Source organism: Tenrec ecaudatus, chromosome 12 (assembly GCF_050624435.1).
Source record: "Tenrec ecaudatus isolate mTenEca1 chromosome 12, mTenEca1.hap1, whole genome shotgun sequence".
Lineage (NCBI taxonomy): Eukaryota > Metazoa > Chordata > Mammalia > Afrosoricida > Tenrecidae > Tenrec > Tenrec ecaudatus.
The window spans coordinates 37295486-37322476 of NC_134541.1; the positions used below are offsets into that span (position 1 = coordinate 37295486).

The window sequence follows — 26991 nt, forward strand, 5'->3', positions numbered from 1 at the left end:
GAGCTTCCTGGGGAGAGTAAAGGTGATAGTAAAACTCATTTTAGAATTAGTGGGAGAATTAAGTGTGAAGCACTTAGCCACCCTGGTTACAGTAACTACTCGGGTCAGGCAAATGAATGACTGCATTATCGAACTTTGCTAATACTCATTTTCGACCTTTGCAGCCCAGTTAATGATCACTGCAGAGAGCTAGCTTTTTTTATTTCCTCTGTACCCGATACTTTGCTAATAGGATTTACGTCGTCCAGGAAGGCTCTGGGGGCTCCGCATACCCCTCAGAGGAGGCCTTTGTACCCGGGATCTCGGGGTTTCTGACCGGGCCCGAGGTGGCTCCGGCCTTCTCGCAAGGCCAGAAGCCGCGCGGCTGGCGGAGAGAAATCAGCCCCAGCCGCCAGCCGCCAAGTCCCGGCCTCTGGTCTCTCGAGTGTGGCCGCCTTCCTGCCAGTACACCAGCGCACCTCCCCTGGCTACCCCAGTGCCGGAAAGCCCGGCCACGGCGGTGTCGCAAAAGCGTCGCAAAGCGTCCGTCCTTGGCGGCTCCGGGCCACCTGTATAAGCGGAGCGTGCCGGGGTTTGAAAACTAGTATGGAGGCAGGGGTTGCCCGGGTTCCGTGGGCTCGCCGGGACTTGATGGAGAGGCGGCTGGCGGGTGCCCCGGACTGCTGAGCTCTCGCCTCCAGAGCCCCCGCGGCGCGGCCGCCGGGCCATGCTGCCCTCGCGCGTGGTGCGCGGCTCGTGGGGGGCCCTGCGCGGCGCCGCCTGGGCGCGGGGGGCGCGGCCGGGCGAGGGGCGCTCCCGCCGGGCTCCGCTCCCGCTGGCGCCCTGCTGCCTGCGCTTCCTGGCGGAGCGCCGGTGGCTGCGGCCGGCCGCGCTCGGCCTGCGGGTGTCCGGGGCGCGCCCGCGGGCCCACTGCTCGGGCGCGGGGAAGGCGGCCCCCGGATCTGCAGCCGGAGGGAGCGCTGCCGCCCAGGCCCCGGCCGGCCGCTGGGGCCCGGCGAGCGCCGCCAGCCTGGTACGTACGGAGGAGGAGGAGGCGCCCGGGCCGGGGTCTTGCCAATCGTGGGCGCCGGCCGGCTGAGGACTCGGGAGCCACTTCTCTGGAGCGTACTTACGGCACGATCCGAATGGTCGGGATGAATGTCAGGGGCACGGGACCCAGGCCCGCCATCGGTTTGGTCCCGTTAGCTTCGGCGGCAGTCCGGCTCCCCTTTTATCCACGCCCACTGGAAAAACGGCCGCCGCTTCTTGTCTGTCCGTCAAAAGCTTGGAGTTTTCGGAAGCGAATCCCCAGTGTTGAGGGCAAGACTGGGAGCATCTTCAGAAAGATATGTAATCCTTTCGGTTTGGTTCACTCTCAGTTTTAGTAACCGTACTGCAATGTAGCGTAGTTACATCATTTAAATTGTCGCTTATAGACCTGTTAGGCTCTTACTGTGGAGAAATGTGAAAACTCGGTTCTTGAGGTAAGGAACCCACTGGATTGGTTCTTTTCCCCTCCAATTGCCTCCCTGTTACCTGTGACTACTGCCCAAGCAGAAGACCCGGAGCATGAGTGTGAGAGCTCTTGATGTCATGTTAGCAAGACTCATGCAATTATTACATCTTCAATTGTTATGTCTTCAGTGGGCCCCTGTCCTGCCTTCATCAGATGTACAGCATGGGTTGAGGGGGCCACATCCTGGCTGGGGTCCTAGCTCCCTTTGAATGCTGGATGTTTTGAAGTTACCATATCCTGACGGAAGCCCTTGCCGGAACACCAGTAGTTGGTCGAGTATGCCACAGGTTATCTGGTTGGGTAATCGGAGATTAGCTCTCTTAATTTTACTTTTGAAACGGTTGCAGATTTTATGCTTAGAAACCAACGGGGTGGTTTTAATTGGAAGCTCTTAGGTCGAGCTCAGAAGAACCCCTTTCACTGGTCCGGGAGCATTCTGTCTCTCTTAAATCATCCCAAAGGTCTCTTTGCAACTTTGTTTTGAATTTTACTCCAAGAGTAGCTCTGATAGTAACGAATTGTCCCCAAGGGCAACTGGTTTATTCTGACTTTGTGCTTTGGTAACATTTTTGTTCTCTTATTCAAGAACTACCTTTGTTTTCTCTCTGAGTTGCAGTGACTTTGGACCAGTATTTGGTTTATTTTGTGTCACGGGATAATCAACAGACTTTTCTTTGCTTACTCCCCCCCATCCCCCTCTGAACTCTGGAAACACTCTGACCTTTGAGCTTGAGTTTGGGATATCTTCCAAGAATATTTCCGTTTAATTGTAGGTATAATGAATGTGTTGTGCTTTCAGTAACACCCTGGAGCACCACTTCATGATTGGTGATTGTTCCTTGGGAAGTGGTACATTTTTCTGTAGTCCCAGTTACTCCTTCAGCAAGTTCGATGTTTCAGGGCAAGTTGTGTTTATGACACAGACACTTCCTGTGTTTACAGAACACCTTTGCTTTACCGGATGAATCTTTACAGTTCTTGAAAGGTGATGTAGGATAGCAATGGAAACTTACCAAAATTACGGTTAAGACAAGTTAATTACTGATGAAGACTGGGTAAGTAGAGGTAGTTCTCTTGAGGATAAAGCCCATTGGGTGGGATTGACAATCTTGACTGAGTGGAGAAAAGACAAATCCAGGCTTTAGGTAAAGGCATTTTGGGTGTTCACTTTCTGCCCAGTGGTGTAGCATCGCAGGTTTCTAGGCGGAGGCTTCTTAAAGAGAAAATGGTCTCACAAAACAGTCCGTTTTCAGGGAAGGGATGTTCTTCAGAGCAGCTGCCAAACAGCCTTGGGTGCGCCAGCTTGAAGGGCTGGCCTCCAAATTAAGTTTCCAGGAATTGTAGAGGCTCCCACCAGGGAATGTGAAAATCCTGGCTTACCAGCAGCTGGCAGGGGGCGGGGCTGGGGGTGTCTTCACATTATTTCCATGTCGTGTGTGTGTGTGTGTGTGTGTGTTTGCGGGTGGGGTGACTTTGGACCAGTGTTTGATTTATTCTGTGCCTTAACATTATTTCTTAGGGGCTTGTTATGAATAGGCCAGAGATAAAGCTTTTAATATTTTAAAAGATAGGCAGCTGAGAACAAGGCAATAGTTCCATGTCTCATAAGAACAGACTTATCAAGCTTCTATTTCCCAAGTTTCACAATCCCCATTTCTCCGTTTTCTTATAGCAATTCTCCAATTTAGTGACAGGTTATAGAATTAAAGCTACCCACCCCTGTCATAGCTGCATGCACTGTGTGTAAAAAACCAAACCCACTGCCACTATGTCAATTCTGACTCACGGTGAGCACATAGGATAGAGTAGAACTGCTCCACTGGATGTCCTAGACTAAGTCTCCATGGGTGCAGACAGCCTCATCGTTACCCCCAGAGTGGCTGGTGGCTAACCGCCCCACCTGTTGTACCACCGGGGCTCTTGACTCCATGCAGCATTTCTCCGATGGGTGTGTGTAGGACGTGAGGGAAGAAGATCTTCACAATAAGCCTTTTCAGCCCAAATGCCTGGGGTTTTTAATTTAGCTATTTCCTGACAATCTGAAGTGTCATATTTCCCGGAAGTTTCTTTGAAAAACTAAATGTCTTCAGAACTTTGCTGAATGGTCATGTATTAAAGGCCTAGCATGCTAGAGTAGGTAATACGTGATTCTTTTGTTTCTTCGCTCTTGAGGCACAAAGAAAAAAGCAAGCCTCACCATAGTAGACACTTGATCTTAGGAACGTAAGCTGAGTACATGAAACACCTTCCTCTTTCCTCTTGAAGCAAGATTTGAAAGAAATGTCTGTAAAAAAATGTTGCAAGGATTTTTTTTTTTTGGTCACAGATAAGACGCTTTTTTCTTCCCCAAACTTTTTACTGTGAATTAAGTGGGACTTCACATATCAGATCCTTATATTTACAGTCAACAACTCAAATAACTTCTCACGCCTCCCTGTGGCTGGCCCCAGGCCAACATCCCTTCCCCCTTCTTGTCATATGTTGACTTCCCCCTTCATCCAAGTTAACACCTGTCTAACCTTTAGCCTACTACTTCCCTTCCTTCCCACCCCTCCACTCCCACCCTTAACTTTCAAAGTTGTTTCTTTTGGTATGAAACCCCCCCCCCCTTTTTTTTTTTAACTAACAGTGCTCTCATACAAATTTGACCTTTTTTGTTTGACTAATTTCGCTCATCACAATGTCTTTCAAATCCATCCTTGTTAGGGGTGCTTCACAGATTCTCTGTTATCTTTCAGGCTGCACAGTGTCCCATTGTGCATATATACCAGAGTTTTTGTTATCCATTCTTCCACTCACGAGCATTTGGCTTGTTTCGAGCTACTATGAATAGGCCAGAGATAAGACTTTTAATAACCTTAAAATATAAGCAAATAAGAAAAAGGCAATAATGTCCTGATACTTGTTTCATTTTGAAAGAAAAAGAAAAGTCCATTCCTGTGAGCAATGAAACAGATCCTGTCTGATATGGTGGGCCTGTCCATACCAGCTCTAGCAGCGCAATATCTTATAATCCACCCTATGACATGATAACCATTCAGCTCCTTCACGGAGGACGGCTCTCAGTGGCATAAGATGTTCTACAAAGAACTGGGTCTCAGTTCCTTCCATTTAGCTTTTTAAAACTGGATACTGGATGCGGTTAACTACCTATGAAGCCGTACGCATAATTTCAATTAAATTTGAAGTTAAACTTCAGTGTTGATGTCCCCGGAAGGTATTCTCCTTGTTCACTCATAAATGTCAGTGGTAATGGACCAAGTCCACCTGACATCAGTGCTTGGTACTGATCAGCAGCACTGCCTCGGAGTCCACCAGGGAGCCTTGCAACCACACCTGCAGAGCAACAGAAGTAAGTCTTCTTCTAACTTGACAAGTTTTCCATACCTCTTCACACATCCTTTGGCTGTGATCTACACTTGCTCCTGGCATAGTCAAGGCACAGGAGCCTTGATGTCAAGCAACACAATGTGATACATGATTGGAGATTTGTTTCATAAAATGCCTTATCCTTTATTTCTGTACTAATGTTCCTGAGCTCCTCCTCGTCCTTCCTCCTCCTCTTCCTTAGACTCCTCCCTATAGAGATGCAGTCTTCTGTGGGGGACGCTGATGGTGGCGACCCCGTAGATAACCTCTCAGCAAGATGGAAGGGGGTGGGGCATGCTGTGCCACCCATGGTAGGGAGTTTTAAAAGCTCGTTTTAAGAAATAACTTAAATTCTTAAGCCAATTAAGTGTGCTTTTCCAGTGTGCATAGTTAACTAAAGTATTTAATTTAAACTTTGTTATTTTATGTTTCAGTATGAAAACCCCTGGACAATCCCAAATATGTTGTCAATGACAAGAATTGGCTTAGCCCCAGTTTTGGGCTATTTGATTATTGAAGAAGATTTTAATGTTGCATTAGGAGTTTTTGCATTAGCTGGGCTAACTGATTTGGTAAGTTGTAAAACACACACACTCTGTTTGTTCTCCCTTCAAATTCCAGAGTCTCTCTGACGACACTGGAATAGCATGGCCTTAGTCTGTCCCTTGTGTAAGGACTAGTCTTTAACATGTATGTAGGACTCTCGGTATGCCATCAAAGGGGAAAGTGATGCTTATCAAGAGTAGGAGCCCTGGGGGTGATGGGGATGAAGTGTTAGGCCACTAAACAAAAGGTCAACAATTCAAAGCCACTTGGTTTTCTACTCCCATCTATAGTGGGGGGTTATAGTTGGGTCATTGTGATCGCTTCCCCTTTCTCCCCCCACCTTCTCCTTCCCCTCCTGGTATGGCTACTCTCAATAATGGTCCCAAGAAGTTTATCTATCCTGTATTCCCTGTGTTTCCAGTTCTTATCTGTATCCATGTACATGCTCTGGTCTAACCAGATTTATAAGGCAGAATTAGGGTCATGATAGTGGGCGGGAGGAAGCATTAAAGAGCCAGAGGAAAGCTGTATGTTTCATTTGTGCTACACTGTACCCTGACTGGCCCGTCTTCCCATGACCCTTCTGTAAGGGGATGTCCAATTGCTTACAGATTGGCTTTGGGCCTCCACTCTGCACTCCCCCTACCCGCCCCACCCATTCACATTATGATTTTTTGCTCTGGGCCTTTGATGCCATGATACCTGATCCCATCGGGTGGTGGACAACAGACCAGAGGGAGGGGGAGACATCAGATAGTACAAGACATGAAAAAATAATAATTTGTACATTGTCAAGGGTTCATGAGGGAGGGAAGGGGGGGGGGAGATGAGCTGATACCAAGGGTTCAAATAGAAAAGGCTTTGAAAACGATGATGGCAACATATGTACAAATGCACTTGAGACGAAGTATGTATGTATGGATTGTGTTAAGAGTTATACACGCCCCCAATAAAATGATTTTAAAAACAGTTATTCTCAGAAACCCATAGGGGCAGGTCCCAACTGTCTGTAGTGATGCTCGAGTCAGAATTACCTTGATGGCAGTGAGTTTTTGAATGAGAGGAACCAGATGGGGCTTTTTACTCTTGGTTTTAAACTTCTATGCAAAATGAAAAACAAACAAACTATGAAATCCTCAGAGGGCTAGTTTAAACATAGAAAACTAAAGAGGGAAGTTGTGCCGCTGTTTTCTGTTTGTGCTTTGGGGTGCAGAGAACTATTCCAGTCTGTAGTGACAAAAGGGAAAGAGTGGGCCAGTTGTGACCCTGTGGAGTTGGATTATGACCAGGAGTTTGTGGGGGCCAAACAGGCTAGCATATAGCCCCGAGCTACCCATCCATTACCTTCCTTGTCCCTGTTTCAAACCCTTCAGCCACCCTGCTGTGACCGTGTGTGGAGATAGCTATTGGGCATCCTTCCTGGCTGTACTGCGCCAGCAGTTGGACAAAGGCGTAGAGAGCCCCAGGGGACCACTGTCCGTCTTGGGGAGACGAGAATTAATCTGGCACATCGCACATTGGAATGAAGCTGCATTATGAATTGAGGACGACTCGATCCTTGTGTATTATTTGTATTTGTCATTTGCCTTATTTCATCAGAGGGGTGGAGTTGGCTCCCCAAACTGCACAGCCTACAAAGACAGACTTAAGGAAAGTGGCGCCAAGGGAACAGATGCACACTCTGACCAAAGTTAGTGTGCAGGAACATCTGCCGTGTAGTAGTCTTGTACAAGGCTGATCCGAGGCGCATGTGAGCGCCCAGACGGGACAGAATGCTTTGACTCCCCATCAAAAGGTGTTTGTTTAAGTAGATTAGCTGAAAATGTAGTGAGAACAGAGAGACACACTTCCCATTAGAAAGCTAGATAATGCTTTTGTGTGTAATAGCACCTGTTTTCTTGGGCATTCATAGAAACAGAATCCCAGTAGAATCCTTGAGCAAAGTAGAATTAACTGAAGTGTGTGGCGGGTCAGCAGGAGGACATTGGCATTAATGATATCGCATCGGACTCGGATGTGTCACCACCTCATCCATTCGCATAATCCCTCTCTTGTCCTCCCTTATCTCTGAAGCCTGCAGGCCTGTGCTCATTATTAATATGATTTGTAAGTCTGTCAAAGGCCATTATGCTGATAACGATTTAATTTTTTAACGAGGTCTTTTCCAGTTGTGAACTCATTGTCTCTCTTAATTGCCATTTACTCCAAAACCAAACTGGGGCCATGGAGTCCGTGCTCACTCACAGCGACCCTGGGTTTCTGAGCTGACCCTGTTGCCGAGAGTAGAAAGCCTGGCCTTCCTCTGGTGTTTTCACCGCGGGCCCTTTGGAGCTCAGCCCAGTTGCCACGTAAGATTGCGGTAGTCACCGAAGTGAGGCCATTTCGTCTCCATTTATTTTACACTTTCCGAATTATATTGACTATATGTGACTCACAAATGTGTTTGACCTTTCATTCCATGGAAGCTTCGATGTCTGGATTGGTCAGAGCTTAGGGGAGCGGCGTGATCTGATGTGTCTTGTCAGAAAGGCGGGCATGGAGGCTGACTGCAGGGGATCTAGTTTTGACTGCGGTGGTTGGATGGAGTTGGAGGGTTGGGGATACACGGGGTTGACAAGTGGATGACGACATAGAGAGCATGTAAAGGGAGTCATGACTCCTAGACCGTTTTCTTTTCAATAACCAGGTGCTTGGAGATAACACTTTTTCTGATGGAAAATATGTGAATTAAGGTGTAGTAGGTTACACTCTGGATGCTAACCTCCAGGTCAGCAGTTAGAACCCACTAACCACCCCTCAGGAGAAAGCTGAGACAGCTGCTCTCATAACGCCAAAGGAGCCGCTGAACCTTGTTCTGGCGGGCCGGTCTGCCTTGGACTTGACTCCGGTGACGGTTTTATCACGTGGGCAGTTGAGTCAGTTGGATTTGGAGGAATATTCGTGACCAGCAGGTTTGAGAGCTAGCAGTCAAGTCCATGTGAGAAATCATGTAGGCCGGGGTGAAGGAAGAGAAAGATTGGTTTGCCGGGCATCCCCCCAGTGAGTAGACCAGGGGAGGAGCGAGTAAGGGATTGAGAAGGAAGACCCAGTGAGGGGGCAGAAGATGAGGCCCTGCGCTGCCCCAGGAGCTTGGTGAAGCCAGTGATGTCGTGTGGAGATTACGTGAGGTGGCAGGAAAGAATGCCTTGGTGACCGTGAGGAGCACGGCTGCCCGAGGAGTGGGGCCCTCTTAAGTCTGCGTACGGTGACCGAAACAGTAAACTGCTGAGGACGTCTTGCTCGGTGGGGGAATAGAGAAGCAGGGGAAGAGGAGGGGTCAGATTTGAATGGCGCGACATACCGGGAGTTTGTTGTTGGTGGAAGTGACCAAGTAGAAGGGGGAGGACTGGCGAGGGCAGAGGGAGGCCAGGCACAGGCGGCATGAATGGCTTGCAAGCAGGTTGTGGGATTACGAGGAAGTTTAAGAAAAGGTCATTTTATTTTTCAAGGAAACCAGAGACATGATACTTCATACAATTTAAAAACTTGTTCGTCAAAAGAATTTACAAAAAAAGTTTGAAAAGACAAGCTCCTGACTGGGAGCATGTCTTCAGAAGTCATCTATCTGCCACAAGTAATAACTGAAATATATGTAAAATCTTGACAACAGTAAGACAAATACCTCAGTGATAACATGGGCACAGAACTTGAATAGACATTTCACCAAAGGACCTTCACATGGCACCACCAAGTGCATGACAGATGCACAGCACCATTAGGAAAAGATGCCATTCTGTTCCCACTGAGGTAAACCAAAACCCAAACCTACTGCCATGAGCCCATGCCCACTGAGACTCGCTGCCCTCTGTGTTTCCAAGACTAACTCTTTTCAAGAGTCAAAAGCCCTAGCTGACTCTGCGGGCGTGAAAGGTGGGTTCAAACTGCTGACCTTGCAGTTAGCAGTCCAAGTGTAGCCACTGCGGCACTAGGGCTCCTTCCCACTAGGGTGGTCTAAGACAGTGGTTCTCAACCTGTGGGTTGTGACCCCTTTGGGGGTCGAATAGCCTTTTCACAGGGGTCGCCCAATTCATAACAGTAGCAAAATGACAGTGATGAAGTAGCAACAAAAATAATTGTATGGAAAAAAATTTTTTAAGAAAAAATCATTTTATGGTTGGGGGTCACCACAACATGAGGAAATGTCTTAAAGGGTTGCAGCATTAGGAAGGTTGAGAACCACTGGTCTAAGATTAAAAAAACAACAACCACAAAACACAAAAACTAGATGATAACCAATCTTGGGTAATTGGAACCTTTATCCAAATGCTGGGGAAAATGTAAAATGGTTCAGCTGTTGTGGAAAACAGTATGGTGGCTCTGGAGAAAGCAAAAAACTAGCGTGCGCCCCCCGTAGGTGCACTCCAGGGTATGCAGCCAAAGACTGGAACGCCGAGGCTGAAGCATGCACCTTTACAGGAGTGTTCGCTGCGGCCCTATTGTCGATAGCCAGAAAGTGGGGAACGAAATGCCCATTAGTGGATGCATGGATGAAGAAAACGTACCTGCACCATGTAGATTCCGACTCAGAGCAACACAACAGGGCAAAGTAAACCCTGCTCCTGTGGGTGTCCGAGGCTAAGTCGTAGGCCAGAAGTGTGCAGTGGAGTTAGAACTCTGTAACTTCAGATCCAAATCTAACCTGTGTATATTTATATGATTATATGTGCATCTGTGTTTTATATCTACATATTTATTCCCATGTCTATGTCCTTTATAGTTTTATCTATGTTCTTGCTGTGTAAACCATTGTGAAATAATGGAAGCAGATTGAAGAGTATGTATGAAATGATACAACTGTACATCTTAGGCAGCTACAGAGTACATAGAGCATATGTCTGCTCAGCTTTCAGACAAGTCTTACTACAAGTAGACCTCAATGGTATTGAGGGCTACTTGAGGGTTAAGACCACCACAATAAAGTGAATAACGTGGTAAAACAAGTCACGTGAATTTTTGGCTTCCCTAATGCATATGTGTTATATTTACATTATACTGTAGTCCATTAGAAGCCCTGCTGCCATAGTGAGTTATGTGTTGGGCTGCTAACCTTGAGGTTAGCAGTTTGAAACCACCAATTGCTCCTTGCGGTAAAGATTAGCAGTCTTGGAAACCCATGGTTCTACCCTGTCCTGTAGGGTCGATGGTAGACATGAGTTAGAATGAACTCAATGGAGTTCATTAAGTGTGCCATAGCATTATGAAAAAGTTTGAAATAATTGTAAGAATTATACAATTGTGACACACACAAATCACCTACTTTTAGAAAACTGGCCCTGATAGACTTGCTTCATAGCAGGGTTGCCACCAACCTTTCATTGGTGAAACACACAGTTTCTGTAAAGGGCAATAAATGTTCTTGTGTAGAATTGTAAAAATACTTACATAACATAATATGTTTAAGACTAACAAAGTTGCTATTTGAAAAGCTAAATGTTTTCCAGTGGGGCAATGGGACTATTTGGGGGTAAGAGATTATATTAGCATTTTATGAAAACATATTGATCGGGTAGCTCTGAAGCATCCAGACAATCTATTCCGTACCTATTATGACATTTCTTTTTTGAAAACCTTCTATTTTCAGTTGGATGGATTTATTGCTCGAAACTGGGCCAATCAGAAATCAGCTTTGGGAAGTGCTCTTGATCCACTTGCTGACAAAATCCTTATCAGTATCTTATATGTTAGCTTGACCTATGCAGACCTGATTCCAGGTAAGAGCATCATCACGTTAGCACCTTGGCATGTCTCTTAGCAGAAGCACAATTTCTTACCCCTAAAACTGTATATTTTTCAGTTTTCAACTGGTAACTCAATTTTAAGCGATTGAACTGTTGACTTGTCAAGCTGTTGGCTTTAGAACTTACGATACTAATAGAATCTGTGTTGTCTTAGTAAGGTAGTCTAAAATTAAAATGAAAGAGCTCATGATGTTAGTTCACCAAATTAAGAGAGTTTCACCGTGAAGGTCTTTGCAAGTCAGAGCGGCTTCGTAGCGGTGCAGAAGAGGTTCAGGATCCAAAGGCAGGCAGATAGCCCAGCCTCTGTCAAGCTTAGTTTTCCATGGGTTTCTTATATCTCTGAAGGTGTATCTGGGTTGACCTCACATACTGTGCCTTTTCTTAAGCAATTTAAAGTTTTACTAGTATTATAATCTTTATTATGTACAGTTTAATTGTGATCCATGAGTGCTCTGAAAATCTAAAAATACCTGTACATTCTCACATCATTACTTAGCTATCATGCAGTTTCCAAGCCAAAAGTATAACTTGTACATTATCTGACTATTCTTTTCACGGCTTTGTATAATTGTGTACTTTGTTATGTGTTTGTTCTTAGCTCAGCTGTATTTCTTAATCAGTTTCCTTCCTCCGTTCAGATGGAACAGTTGCTAAGCTTCAGAAGTGGCATTTAAGTACAAAGACACGACGGTGGTCACCGTGGCCGTCAGCAGCTTTTTACTGCGTTTGATAGGAAGTGCCGTGGTCTTTCCGTAGGATAGTCTTCTCAAGCTGATGTTTCTATTTTTTCCTTTGTCCTATCCTTTTTACATTAAAATATCAAATTTGACAAATAAATTGTTCAGTTTATTTAAGTCTTGGACTCTTGAAAGTCAGAATTGAAATGTGGTGGGGCAGGGAAAGAAGTGCAGGAGCAGAGATAGATACGCTCATGCTAATGAACATAGTTTGGAAAAAGACGCTAAAGAGCATTCTCCTGACATGGGGTCCGGCATCTGTGTGTGTTCTTTCTGTTGGCTGCAGCCTGCAATTGGTACCTTATTCCAATCCAGGTATGTCTACACTGGGCTCTGTGTCCTGTTGCAGATTCCATGGAGTTGCCTTCTATGCTCATCCTATCTTTGTCTTAAACTGACCGTGCTGGGCCATGCTGGCTAGTAGGAGCCCGTCGCTCCCTCCCTTCTCCTTCACTGTTTTCAGTCTAGCCTTTAGTCTTGTTGGCTTATCTTCTGTCCGTCTGTCATTTAGTCTCATGCCTTGACTCTGGAGCATAGGTTCTACAGCTTATTTGGCCTATTGCTCCCTTTTCAAAAAAAAGTTACTCAGTAGAACAACCCCCCCCCCTAAATTAAAAACTTCCATGCTGTAGCTCATAATCTGGGACCAAATATGTGCTTTTGCAGACCCTCCCCCCCTCCCCCGTATCATTCTAGTACCACCAGTGGGCAGTATTGTCCACTCTGGAGAAACAAAGGTGTCTGAGCTGCCGTTTGGGTTGGAAATATGGATATTGAATTTTATCATACTTTTTTCATGTATTATGATCATATGGCTTCCCCCCAGTAATTTGTTAATGCGTACTGAATTTCTAATGTGAAACCAACCTGAAATTTTTTGCATAAATCCAACTTGGTCATACTGTGTTACGAGGTTATTGCTGGATTTGGTTTACTAATAGTTTGCTGAAGATTTCCTATCTAGATTAATGAAATTAGCTTGCAGTTTTTTCTCCCAATATGCTTGTTATGTTTTAGTTTCAAATTTATGCTAATCTCATAAACTGAAAAACTAACCAATGAAAAAAGCAATCTCAACGCCATTGCGTCGATTACAGTTCATAGGACTGTACGTCTTTATGGGACTAACTAGCCTCATGGAATGAGCTACGGCTTGTGCCCTTGTTTTGCTATCCTCTTGGATGATGTCTTCATGAAGCTGAATGATCTTTAAATGCCTGGTTAAATTTGTTAAAATCTTTGATGCTGTTTTGAGGGTTTTTTCCGACACTGGTGGGGTTTTTAAATAACCCCAAAACCCAAACTCCCTGCCGTCATGTCTGTTCTTACTCACTGCAGTCCCATAGGCTGGGGCTCACTGCCCCAGGGGTGGGAAGTGGGGGGAGGGAGCTCTAAGACTGTTGCCTAGGATGGGGCCCGCTGAGACTGTTACATAATCTGCTTTAGCTTGCCTGCTTTCTGTATTTGCAAAATGGAAATAGTGATGGTCCCTATTTAATGAGCTTGATATTCCTTAAGTGACATAACTTATATTTAAAAAACTTAAAGTAGTGCCAGGTGGCCAATAAAACGTCATTTGGGCAGCTGTTTGACAGTCAGAACTAGAAGTCTTTGCTCTGTCCTGCATTGCCTCGTCTTCTTGTCTGCTCAAACCCCTCATACAGGTTGATATGGTTTTGCTTTCCTTTTTTTTTACTGTGGTGAGAAAATGCAATACTAAGTGTTCGTTTTCGTACAAAATCATGTTTGGGGAGTTTTTGTTATTGTGTGCGAACTCACAGCAACCCTAAATGACAGTAGAACTGCTACAATTCATAGGGGAGCAGATGGTCAGGCTGTCTCTTTCTCGGAATGACTGGTGGCTTGGAACCTGCAGTCTCTCCAGGGTCAAGTGCTTAACATTGACCCACCAAAGTTCCTTTAAAGAGGTTTATTGTGCAATCTCCATGGGTTTGCGCCATTCTAAAATGCGATTGCATAGCGTTTTCCAGCTAACTACCGCCGTGGGGAAGATTTGTCTTAAATGAGCCCTAGAAATCCTGGCTGGTGTCTGTTGTATTGTTTGGCTCCTGTTGCCCTGTCTTCTCTGTGCTCTGGGTGCTGTGAGCAGAGTGAATGTGCCCATGGCCAACGTTTTCTGTTAGCATAGTGTTCTTATTGAGGTCAAGGGTCAACACTGAAATCAAAGCTGTGAGCAGCAGGACTTTAAATGTCAGCTCTCTCATGGATTAAATCGTGGGATTTCTGTTCAAGTTGATGGACTGCAGGATGTCGTCAGTGGCGAGCTGCAGCCGTGGAAGAGCAGTGTGAAAGCTGGGAGGAGAGATACACAGCCTTTTCTCTGTAGCTGTAGAAGCCATTTAACACCCAGTGGAGAATCCCTACCCCAGCCCCCATACACACACTTTTTTAATAAAGGTGATCCCCGATAAAAGTGACACATAGTCATCGTAAAGCGTGCGGTGCCAAGGCATGTCAAAGGAAGAGCAGTCCCTCACTGGGGGAGTAGGAGTCCTTGGGCACCCATCTGAAAATCTGCTAGCCGCAGAGCCATACCGTGAAAGCTGAGATCACGCTGAGTGCCTGTTGGATTTAAGTGCATTGCATGAATGGGGCAGGGGAAACCGCACTGGCCCTGGGTAGGAATTGGCAGGACAAAAGGGAAAATATGTTATTTCTCTGCAAGTGATACATATGAGGTATTCTACTCTTTAGAGAATTAGCCTAGAGTGTAGAATCCAGCAGTCAGCTCCTGAGACTCCGGAATGTTTCAGGTCTCTAACATTGTAATCCCTTTACCTTTCCTTTCCATGTAATTCTCCTTAAGGCCACACAGTAGCGCAGGAGACAGTGCGGGGTGAGTATCAACACTGACAAACTACAGAGGACAGCGTAAGGCCAGAGGCAGGGAAGAGTCCGCATGTGAAAAGCAGACTTAGGATCCCCAGTACTTTACACCACCACCACTGTCTTTTAGGGAAGGTTAAAGAAGGCAAAATCAGCGCCTCACTGTGTTGATCCTAAACCATTCTGTTTATTGTCAATTTCCCTTTGGTGGAACACCAGTTTGTAAGAAGGCTTAACTCAAAATAAGGCTTTACTGTATTCATAAATGTCTGTTAACAGTAATTTTCCAAATCCCAATCAAAACTGTTTTCTACTTGATTTCCAGTTTCACTCACTTACATGATAATCTCGAGAGACATGCTGTTGATTGCTGCCGTTTTTTATGTCAGATACCGAACCCTTCCAACACCGGTGAGTTTGTTCCCCCTAAAAGCCCGTTTGTTAGGAGTACTTATAACTTAAGGTTGAAAAGGGGGCAGGGTGGTGGTGGTGTAAAATTTGCTCTATTGTTTTTATAGCCTCACTTACCAGCAGGGTTCAGAATGAAGCATAATTTTCTTCTTGCTAGTTGAATTGACCACTGAGGAAAGTGGCTGAGTAAGCACATAAACAATCAGTTTAAAGGATATGTTTTTATTCCAAGTCACTGTCGTGTTTGCTTATGCACGAGAGCAGGACCGGCTAGCCTGTCCCTTGCAGCAAACTCTAGGAGAAGTTCATCGGTAAAAACTGCTCCTTCAAAGATGGCTTGTCCAGAGCTGGTTTTAGAAGTCAGAGTTCCCTGGTCCTGGGACAGTTTGTTTCCATATTTGGTCACTGCCTCTAAGATAGCTGAACACATAAGCATAACATAATAACCTTACACCTAGCTCCCCACATTAGTGAAACTAGAGCCATATTTTAATTATGGTGGGTTTTTTTGTCTGTAAAAAAATAGTGATGAGTGTTTAATGTATTTATTTTAGGAAAAAGATGTACCCAAACAAAATTATGACAGTATTGCTAGAAACGTTTTTAGGAACTGAGAAATAAGACAGGTCAAGATGTTAGGTTGTGGGTTAGGTGTTAAAGTGTTAACCACAAGGTTGGCAGTTCAAATCTGGCAGCCACTCTGTGGCAGAAAGAGGAGGCTGTCTGCGCCCTGAAAGACTGATAGTCTCAGAAACCCTATATAGAGACACTGTAATCAACTCGATGGCTGTTGGTTGGTTTTTGCATTATACATTTTTAAAGATCTATTTTCAATAGCCATGAAAGAAATGGTTTTTATAATGATGTATATAATTTACCAAGAATGCAAATATTTCTCATATAGTGTAATAAAAGAAGGTGCATATCAAGGATACGTCTGGTTGAGGGATTCTTAAACTTTCTCCACCGGGGACCCCTTTTGACCAAGAAATTTTCAACATGGGCAGGCGCTGCCAGAAACGCCTTCGATTCGTTGTGGTTCGTTTGTGAGTTAATTTGGGCTGTTGGAGGTTCAGAAACCAAGTTTGCCGAGACCCTCGCAATCAGGCGTGCGGCGGCAGGAGCCTGTGCGGTGTGGTGCGTGCTCAGTTGGGCTGCAATTTGAAACCACCACCTGCACCGCGGAGAAAGATGAGGCTTCTCCTCCTGTAAAGATGACAATCTCAGAAACCCACAGGGGCGATTCTATTCTGTGTTGTGGTCCCTATAAGCTAGAATCAACTCAGTGGTAGTGAGGTAAGCTATATGGGTTGGGACCCACAGTTTAAGAACCTTTGGTCTAGTCCAGTGTTTCACAATACCACTCTCAGAGGGGTGCTGGAAGTACGAGGGGTGGGTGTCACTTTTTCTTGGACTGTGGGCAATAGTATGAAAGGCTTTAATAGCCAGAGGAACACTGAGTAGTTCTTTTTCTGCAAAAGGGTGGTGGGTCAAATAAGTAGGGGAGCCCAAGTGGTCAGTTTCCATTCATGCTGAAGTTGTTAGGCGATATCAAGTTGATTCCAACCTATAGCAAGCCTTTATACACAACAGACGGAAACGCTGCCCGCTCCGGCGTCATCCTCACAGTTGTCCCTGTGCTTGACTCCATTGTCGCAGCCACTGGCGGCCAGGACGGCAGGATCAGTCCTAGGAAAAGGACAGATCCTTCCTGACCACATGTTCAAAGTGTGCAAGACGAAGTGTTAGCGTCCATGCCTCTAAGAGCGCTCTGGCCTTCCTGTCTGTCTTTCATAACAAACGAGGCAATTGAAAATACCTTGACTTGGGTCACGTGCACTTCACTCCTCAAAGTAGCCTTCCTGCTTTTCAACCCTCTAAAGAGGCCTTGGGCAGCACATTCACCTAGTGGGCCTCCTCTTTTGATCTCATGGCTGCTGCTTCCATGAGCATTGATTGTGGACCCAAGCAAGACAAAATCCTTGACAACTTCAATTTTTTCTCCATTTATCATGATGTTGCGAATTGGTCCAGTTGCGAGGATTTTGGTCATCCTTACATTGAATGTAATCCATACCAAATGTTGCAATCCTTGATCTCTTCAGCAAGTTCTTTAAGTTAAGCCTTCCTCCAGTCCTAATGCTGCATTCTTCTTCCTATAACTTCATTCAGATGGAATAAGTATGGTGGGGAGGATACAACCATCATGGCCACCGTTCCTGATTTTAAACCTTGCAGTTTGCCCTTGTTCTGCTCACACCACTGCCTTATGGTCCATGCACACGTTTCTCATGAGCACAGCGAGGTGCTCTGGGGTGCTCATTCTTCCTTCAGGCTCTCCGTGGTTTGCGCCACACCGGCGAATGCTTTGGCAGAGTCGGTAAAGCACAAGTCAACATCTTTCTGCTACTCTCTGCTCGGAGCCCGAGTTCATCGGGCACCAGCAGCATCCCTTGTTCTGGATCCTCTTCTTGATCTGACCTGCGCCTCGGGCAGCTCCCTGCCAGTATACTGCTGCAGCTGTTGTTGAGTGGTCCCCACCAGCATTTTATTTACATGTGATATTAATGATATTCTACAATTTGGGCCTTCTACTGGGTCACCTGTTGTTGGAATGGGTACAAATATAGATCTCTTGTCATTAAAGAGAAGACCGCATATGAGCAATTTTTTGTCTGTTCCAAAGTCAGCCCCTGCTCTGGTTTTAGCTGCTGCTACTGAGCTTCTCTGGCATCTCTTTCCACAGATGTAGTCAATTTGACTTCTGTGTTTTCCATCTGGAGAAGTCCACGCGTATAGTCATCATTTAGGTTGTTGGAAAAGGCATTTGCTATGAACAAATCATCCTTGGGCTTATAAAATTCTGTCATGCGATGTCCAGCTTCATTTCTTTCACGAAGGCCATATATTCCAACTGCTGCACCTTCCTCTTTGATTCTCACTTTGGCATTCCACTCGCCAATAGTTGTCAGTGCTTCTTGATTGCATGTTTGACCAATTTCAGACTGAAGACTTTGGTAGATTTTTCCAACTTCTTAATCAACTAGCTCAGGCTGTTGGTGCATACATTTGAAAAATAATTGTATTGATTAGATTTCCTTGAAGGTGGATAGATATAATCTTATCACAGAGTGCATTGTACTTCAAAGTAGATCTTGAAATGTCCTTTTTGATGATGGATGTAGCCCCATTCCTCATGATTGTGTCATTAGTATAAAACTGGTATTATATAGATAATACTCTGTTACTTACATATAGTAGCAAAAATGCTTGTTTTAAACTTGAACAGGATATATATATGTATATAATTTTTTTCCCCTTTGCCAGAGAACACTTGCTAAGTATTTTAATCCTTGCTATGCCACCGCCAGGTTAAAACCAACATTCATCAGCAAGGTAAGAGACACCAAATGTCCTTTTAAGCTGTGTGTGTGTGTGTGTGTGTGTGTGTGTGTGTGACAGAAAGAGAGAGAGAGGTTGACGAGTACAGTCACGCTGTCAGCTTTAGCACAAGCATTTTGGATCTTCAGTGTGTGTGTTGTCTTTTGCATTGGTGGTTTGAGAGTTTAATTGTCTGAATGATGTAGGTCAGAGGGCCTCTGATTAGAGAGGCTGAAGAGAGTTGAAATGTAATTGTTTCTTGACTGAGATGCAGAAGGTGAAGTGAAGCTTTCCTCCTTTTTCATTACCCTCTCTCTTTCAGGGTAGGAGCCCTGTTGGCATAGTGCAGGGGTTCCCAACCTTCCTAATGCTGCGACCCTTTAATACCGTTCCGCATGTTGTGGTGACCCCCAACCATAAAATGATTTTTGTTGCTACTTCATAATTGTAATTTTGTTACTGTTATGAATCGGGCAACCCCTAAGAAAGGGTCGTTTGACACCCCCCCCAAGGGGTCGCGACCCAGAGGTTGAGAATTGCTGGCATAGTGGGCTTCGTGTTGGGCTGCTAACTACCACAAGGGCAGCCGTTTGAACCCACCAGGTGCTCTGTGGGCAAAGATGAGGCTTCTGCGCCCATGATCTCTCACAGCCTCAGGAACCCGAGGGTGTGGTTCTAGTCTGTCCTCAGGATTGCTGTGAGTTGAAGTTGACTGCACTCAAAGGCAGTGTTTGGTTTTTATTTCGGGTTCTCTTTAAGGAAGCACTGTTCTTGTATAGTGCGCTCCTTCCATTTTCCAGAGGTTGTTGCAGTTGAAAAAGGATGGAAGGAATTTTTATTTGCCAGCAAAGTGTTGTTGCTCTTGGCATGCCATTCTGTGTTCCCGAGACCTCGTCAGGACAGAAACTCTGCCTGTCTTCACACGTACCCACACCGGCCGCTGTGGCGGCAGTTACAAGTCCTGAGGACTTGTATTTTCCTTTTTTCTTCTTTTACAGTTTTATTGGCACATAACCACATATCATGCAATCCAACCATTCAGTAATTTCAAGAATAATTGTACAATCATTGTTACTACAATCAATTTTAGAACATTTTCTTTCTCCCCACTCCCCCATGGTTAAATTACTTAAAAAGATAGTTTTGTTGGGGCCTTGTCCAATTCTTATTACCGTCCATATATCCATCTATTGTGTCGAGCACGTTTTTGTACATTTGTTGCCATCATTATTTTCAAAACATTTTCTTTCTACTTGAGCCCTTGGTACCTGCTTCTCATTTTCCCCCTCCCTCCCTCATGAACCCTTGATAATTTATACATTGTTATTATTTTTTCATGTCTTACACTGACCAATGTCTCCCTGTACCCACTTTTTCATTTGCTCCAACTGTTGTTGTCCCATGCCTGTGACAGAGGTTTCATTGGCTGGGGATGCAGATTACCTATGGACGGAGGGTGACTGTTTTATTTAATAGTGAGCTGGCTTGAGGTGGGCTGTTAATCTACATACATGTTTTTGATTTTGGCTTCTAATGATTTGTTATACAGCAATTTGAGTGTAGCACTACATGGTGCAGGGACCAGATCATTTGCTTTCATTGAGGAAATAGAACCATCATTTGGCTGCAGACCAGAGCTACTGTGCTGAATACCCCACCCAGTGTTTCATCTGCACAGCCCCCAGAAAGCCCTTCTCTGATGGGGGCTTCAGGGTTCCGATTCTGTTTTCTTCACATGCTGCCTTTAAGCCAGGGACCCCTTCTCATTCCCTGCAGCGAGATGAGATGAGTGGATTTCCATTTTCAATCAAATAGGGTTTGCCAAGTGGGCAGTGGTGCAGGGCACAGAGGATGAGGTGCCTGGAATTCTGGGCTCCAGGTTTGGTTCTGTGAACTACTGGGACCGGAAGCAAGTAACTTGTTCCTTGTCGCCCCCTGTAGAGGCAGCGTCGCTCTGTTCCTGCCCACAGGGCTGGTTTAGTGTGTGGCTGAAAGCAGGCAGCGGATTTGGCAGCACTGGGTTGCCTTGCAGATTCCTACCGCCGTGGTAGCCACGCTGTGCACAGCAGCTGTGCAGTCAGCAGTGGGCGGGGTTGCCCTTGTCCGTCTTCTGACCTGGGATGCCAGCTTCTCTGCTGAGCTTCGGGAGTTAAAATCCAGCGTCAAGCATGCTGAGGGCACAGCCCTTTCCGGCATGATGAGCTGTCTACTCTTGTCTGAAGCCTGAAGCGGGATCTGGTTGGCAGGATTTCAAAAATAACCGCCCCCCCCCTCCTTTTTTAAAGGTAAACACAGCAGTCCAGTTGATCCTGGTAGCAGCTTCGCTAGCAGCTCCGGTTTTCAATTACGCTGACAGCGTCTATCTTCAGATGCTGTGGTAAGTAAACTAAATGTAGACGCACTGTCTGGTAGACGCCAGCAAAGCGGTCTGTTCTAGCAGGCTGAGGGTTCCTTTGGAGCACTTAATGGCTGTTGAGCACTGACAGGATAAAGCTGTAGGCTGTACTTTATAATTGATAGCATTCTTAAGAAACTTGCTATTCGTCTGGAGGCTTAAAGGCTTGAAGATAAACAAGCAGCTATCTCACTGAGAAGCAACAAAACTCAAATGGGAGAAGCACACCAGCCTGTGTGGTCAAGAGGAGTTGATGGGATCAGGTATCAGGCATTAAAGACCCAGAACAAACAATCATATGGATTCGAACGAAGGGGAGGGCAGAGTGGACCCAAAGCCCATCTGTAGACAATTGGGTATCCCCTCACAGAAGGGATGGGCCAGTCAGGGTGCAGTGTAGCACTGATGAAACATACAACTTTTCTCTAGTTCTTTAATGCATCTTCCCTCCCCCCGACCCCCACCCCCACTATCATGACCCCAGTTCTACTTTACAAATCTGACTAGACCAGAGCATGTAGACTGGTACAGATAAGAGCTGGAAACACAGGGAATCCAGGATACATAAACTCCTCAGGACCAATAATGTGAATAGCGATATCAGGAGGTTAAGGGGAAGGTGGGGGGAGAAAGGGGAAACCAATCACAATGATTGACATATAATCAACGCACACACACACGGGGCAAACAACAGAAAAGTGGGTGAAGGGAGACAGCAGTAGGTGTAAGAAATGAAAAAAATCATAATTTATTAATTATCAAGGGTTCAGGAAGGAGGGAGGGAGAAAAAGAACTGATACCAAGGGCTCAAGTAGAAAGAAAATGTTTTGAAAATGATGATGGCAACAAATGTACTAATGTGCTTGACACAGTGGGTGCATGCATGGATTGTGATGAGAACTGTGAGAGCCCCCAATAAAATAATTAAAATAAAAAAGAACCTTTTAAGCCTGGGACATACAAATCATATTCAGTAGCTTTTACTAGGAATACAGATGACCTGTTGAGGTTTCCAAGAAGGGAAAGATACTTCGCAGTAGAAAGAAGAGTGAAAGCTCCGGGTAGGGAAGAGTGCTTCTGCTTTGGTGCCTGGCTGGATTTCATGTTGGGGGTACTAAGGGAAAGTCCACAAAGGATCTTTTAAAATTACACACACACTAAGCTTAAAAACAAATCCTTTTTTTAAATTGTGGAATTTCAAAGGAAATCAAGAGGGTTAGTTAATCTGATAATTTGCTTTAGGGAAATCAGTAAGCAAAGTACTGAAATAGATTTCAGCCTACTCTGATATCCATAACCCTGGGGGTTTCCAAAACTGGCAAGAACGAGAGCTGCTGCGTTCCTGCAGTTTGGAGCCATGGGAAGAGGGGTAGGGGGCCCTGGACTCGAGCCTACGCCAGGCTCGTGCGGGTCTGTTGCTCTGAGCAAGTTCTCTGCTCTCCAGTTCCCTCTGGAAGAGGAGGCTGTGTGAGAATCAGACCAGAACATCAGACAGAATGTCTCATCTGAATGACAGGTGCTAGGACTTTCATTCTTTTGTAAATTAAAAGATCACTTTATCGAGGGCTCTTACAACTCTTATTACAGTCTGCACATCAAGTGCATCAGGCATATTTGGACATACGTTGCCATACTTCTTTCCTAGATGTTTACTTTCTATTGAACCCTTGCTATCAGTTACTTCCTGCCTCCCCTCGTGGCCCCTTGATAGATTATAAATTATTATTTTCATATCTCACACCACCTGCTGTCTCCCTTCCCACATGGATTCTGTTGTTCTTCCTGGAGCGGGGTGTGTGCCAATCATTGTGATCGGTTCCCACTTCCTCCTCTTTTCTACCCTGCTTCCTCCTGTCCTTTTGATATTGCTGTTCCCATTCCTGTTGCTGGATTCCACGTGTCATGAGCTTTATCTCGTATCTGTACCTGAGTACCTGCTCCGATCCCGTCCAGAGTGAGAAGCAGCCCTGGGGTCATGACAGTGGCAGGTGAGAAAGCCTCAAGGGATTAGAGGGATACTGTGTTATCCATCGGTGCTCTCTCTACTGCACCCTGGTTGACTCACCCCCTCCCTGTGACCCCCTCGGTAGACCCCATTGTCTACAGATGGGCTTTGAGTCTCTGCTCTGATCCCCCTCGTTTTCAACACCTTGGGTTTTTTAGTTTGTTATGAATCTTTTTTTTTAAGGGACCATAGGCTAGATTTTTCTTGATAGTAGTAATTCAAATGACATTTTAAAATTAGCATACCTAGATTCTTGTAGATAAAAGAAAAATCTACGTGGCTCTTTTTACTCTGTACACACTCCTTTAAATGAGGGCGCCTTAATGGCTTTTGCCCCTTGGGAAGGAGTACCTTAATTCTTCTTCATGAATCTGGTCCCACTGCTTCGATTTGCTGACTCATCTTTCTTTGCTCCTGCACAAGGTGTTTCACGGCTCTCACCACGGCTGCCTCCGCATACAGTTACTATCATTATGGTCGGAAAACAGTGCAGGTGATAAAAGGCAGATGAAAGCCATTCATTATCACTAGCAAGGAAGCGATGGACACGTCGTTGGTGCCAGGGCCACTCGGAAATGTGAAGGAGTTTTTCCATGTTGGTGTTCAGCTTGAAAAAGGACTTGTCAGAACAAACCATGTTTTTCAAATTGAAGTCGTGTGCATTGAAAGTAAGCTTGATCATGGGCATATGCGGAATTTCCAGTGTATTTTTAAATACAAATAAAACTATCATTTAGAATTGTTTGTTTCCATCTTAGGTTTCTTGATTAATTTGTAAGATGCCAATTATTCCAATGATTGTCAATCACATATTAAGATATTTAAAAACTAACCAGACCAGAGCATGGAAGCTGGAGCTGCTATTTCTCTACACAGAACTTAGTAACTCATAGAACACTCAGGAAGCTCGGGGTTCAAATGCAGATCCTGTGCAACTTGGCTCCATCATTGAGTATATTGACAGAATAAAGATTGCCTGGCTGCGAATGAAATAAAAGTTGTCAAGAGATTTAAAATGCATGAAGTTGTGGAAAAAATAATAAATGAGTTCAAACTAAATGTGAGGAGCTTCAAAATGTTCATGGAAAAATGTCGTTTTCCTTGAATTCCATTTTTCCTTGAGTTTTTTTGAAGCCCCTGTCTTGTAGAGGCATTTCTGCTCAGTAGAGACTTCCAATTTCTCAGGTGCTTAATAGTGTCTGTATCAGGCTCACAAGTAACCAAGGTAGTTAGAGGCAGGAACGTGTCCGTTACCCCTTCCATCCGGGAGTCAATGATTTGTGTCACACTCCCCACGTGTGTCTCTCTCATAGCAATGTTTGTACGATATTTGGAACTCATATTCATGTGATATGTAAATAATACGAAACTGTATTTTTCAACGATTTTTTAAACTTTGGGGTATCTTTTGTTTTTGTTAAACTATTAAAGTCGTAAAAGAACTGGAAGTCGCAGTGATTTTCTTGATGCTAAGCGATTGACCAACCGTTCTGGTTGTGTCCACACATGTCCCGAAGGAGCTCACCACTGGTCTGGATCACTCAGGTTCATGGGATGACACTAGCTGGATCCCCCAGGAGAGGGGTCGCTTTTCAGAGAAAAGCTCTGGTTCCCTTCGGACTGGTTTCTTTTTCTTTCACTCTGTCTGGGTAAAGTACAGCTGTGTGATTGGAGCACACACGGAGACGGGCAGGCTGCCGAAGGGATCTCAGACACTAACTTTTGTTTCATAGACTCGACATGATTGCATGTTTGCTGGGGTACCCTGGAGAGGAAAAGGGGTACAGAGTGTTGGTTTTAATATTATTGATGTTTACCCCACAGCCAACAGCCTCGTTCTCACTTCTGTCATCACAAATATTAGTGAGGGTGGGCGTGTGTGGGGGGGTGGTGGTGTTATCTTTCTTTTACAGATGAGGAAACGGAACCTTTGAGGATTCACTTCGGGACCGTGTCTAGCCCACCATGAATCACCCACACGTGTGCTGCATCACCACCACTGAGCTGACACTCCTATTAAAGAGGTTTTGAGATGTTTTTTATAGTAAGTGGAAGCCAGGTGAGTTAACGGATTTTTACAGAAAGAATCTGTGCTATGAAGTCATGCCATGTGGTACACAGGGACTCCTCTGCCCACGAGGCCAGCGCTCACGCACTGGAAAGGGCTTTTCATAGACAGTCTCACAAGCTGGCCATGACGCTTCATTCTGGACCAAAGCAGAATATTTCATGACCTACAGACAGACTGCTATTTCTGATGGCAACCAGGGACTTGGGTCGTCTGTCTTCTCTGACTCCTGGACCTTTGATGCTAAGAATCCTTTCATGGTGCTGAGGTCAGGAGACCCCTTTGAGGTTTGTACTTTTCAAGTGATTTCAAAGTCCCCAACTCTTGGCATCTGCACCGAATTCATCAGTCAGTATGAAGCAGCAGGTGGTAGGCGTGACATTGCCATTGTGTGGAAACACAGCTCTCTAGTTAGCTCATACCGGTGGCCTTGTATTCATCTACCACGGGCAGTCTATTTTTAGATACAAGCTAAATGTCAAAGAACATTCACTTTTGATATCTAAGGATTTTTCCTGTAGGACACCACATCTTCAATGAGTAAACTTGATCATTCAACAGTAAACTCACCCCGCTTAAGTGATGTTGTGTGTGTGTGTGTGTGTGAGAGAGAGAGAGAGAGAGAGAGAGTGTTATCGAGGGAGACTGACTAGAAACAAGAGAAGCAGTGCCATAAACAAGGTAAATGCTGCTTTCAACTCCCAGGGCCAGTGTCTGCTTGTGATTTTTGCAAATTTTTAAGCTTGGAGAGATTTTAAGCAGGAATGAATGGGGTGCCCCCCCCCCCAATCATGTTTGAAGAGAGAAGAACTGAAAGCAGGAGCTCTGTTAGACAGGAAGTCGTTATAAGCAAACCTTGGGGTTGGAGGCCTTGGAGCCTGCGTTTCCCTGCCTCTGGGTTCCCTACCAGCAACAGAGCTGCCCTTGACTCAGAACATTACTGATCCCGCAACCAGTGACCTTGCCACCGGATCTGAGTGAGAAAGAAGAGAAGGGTGGCATGTTGCCAGCCATTCTTAACCCCTCTGGTACCTGGAAGGCCTCAGAGCCTGCAGGCAGAGTCGGAGGTGGTGGAAGTGCTCTGTAGACCTCCCATGAGACACGGTGCGCACACCACAACGATGGGAAAAGGCAGAGCTTTTAAAAGCAATAAGATCATTGCAGGAACAAACACTTTGACCTTCATTACACTTGGTTATGGTGTGGTACAAAGGCTGTGTAAGGAGCCCTGGTGGTGTAGTGGTTAGGCACTCAGCTGCTCACTGAAAGACACTTCCCCTCCCCTCACCACCCCCCCTCCTCCAACACTGCTCTTTAGGAGAAAGAGGTGAAAGCCTGCTTCCGTACATATCACAGCTTTGGTACCTCATGGGGGCTGTACTGCTCCGCCCTATTGGGTCTCTGAGTTAATTTGTCTGACAGCAGTAATTTGTAATGGGTTGATATAACTTGGAGTAGTTTATGGGGATCAGACCAATGATCTTTTTATTAAGGTTTGAATCAAACCCTCACCTTAACCTTTGTCTGAATGTCTTTCTCAGTTTTTGGAAACTGATTATAAAGCATGAACATTCTATTGATGGCAAAATGATTGGAACTGTATTAAACCAGAAAGCAAACCCACTGCCATTGAGTCAGTTCTGATTTATGGTGACCCTTTGTAAGAGTTTTCCAGGTTGTGACTCTTGATGGGAGCAGATAGCCCTCTCCTGTGGATGAGCTCTTGGTGGGTTTAAACCTCTGACCTTGTGGTTAGCTGTCCAGCACTTACCTGACTATGCTACTAGGGTATTTATGCATATACACCGAGAGTGGCTCTCCTGAAGCAGCTGGGCAGGGGCTTGCTGCTTTGACTAGAGCGCTCTCCGTCCATCAAGTTCCTCTGGTAGAACGCACCAGAAATTTGTCATCGCCACCACCTTACCCAAATCGCTATCAGTGGTGAAAATCCCCAAGCATC

At 45.3% G+C, this 26991-nt stretch overlaps 1 protein-coding gene across 1 annotated transcript; it reads left to right on the forward strand.

Moving 5' to 3' along the window:
* Positions 1-541: 541 nt before the first annotated feature.
* On the forward strand, positions 542-24403 carry CRLS1 (cardiolipin synthase 1). Its single transcript, XM_075563982.1, has 7 exons — positions 542-1012; positions 5299-5436; positions 11031-11160; positions 15097-15182; positions 18510-18578; positions 20849-20940; positions 23387-24403. Exons 1-7 carry the CDS (start codon positions 707-709, stop codon positions 23472-23474), a joined length of 909 nt encoding a protein of 302 aa, XP_075420097.1. The 5' UTR covers positions 542-706; the 3' UTR covers positions 23475-24403.
* The last annotated feature ends 2588 nt before the right edge of the window (positions 24404-26991 follow it).

What these genes read in the sequence shown, in the direction of transcription:
- CRLS1 (XM_075563982.1), top strand. Translation starts at nt 707, where the DNA reads ATGCTGCCCTCGCGCGTGGTGCGCGGCTCGTGGGGGGCCCTGCGCGGC. An exon ending in ACCGAACCCTTCCAACACCG is followed by an intron (nt 15,183 to 18,509) that starts GTGAGTTTGTTC and finishes CCCCTTTGCCAG; the next exon opens with AGAACACTTGCTAAGTATTT. An exon ending in GTCTATCTTCAGATGCTGTG is followed by an intron (nt 20,941 to 23,386) that starts GTAAGTAAACTA and finishes CTCCTGCACAAG; the next exon opens with GTGTTTCACGGCTCTCACCA.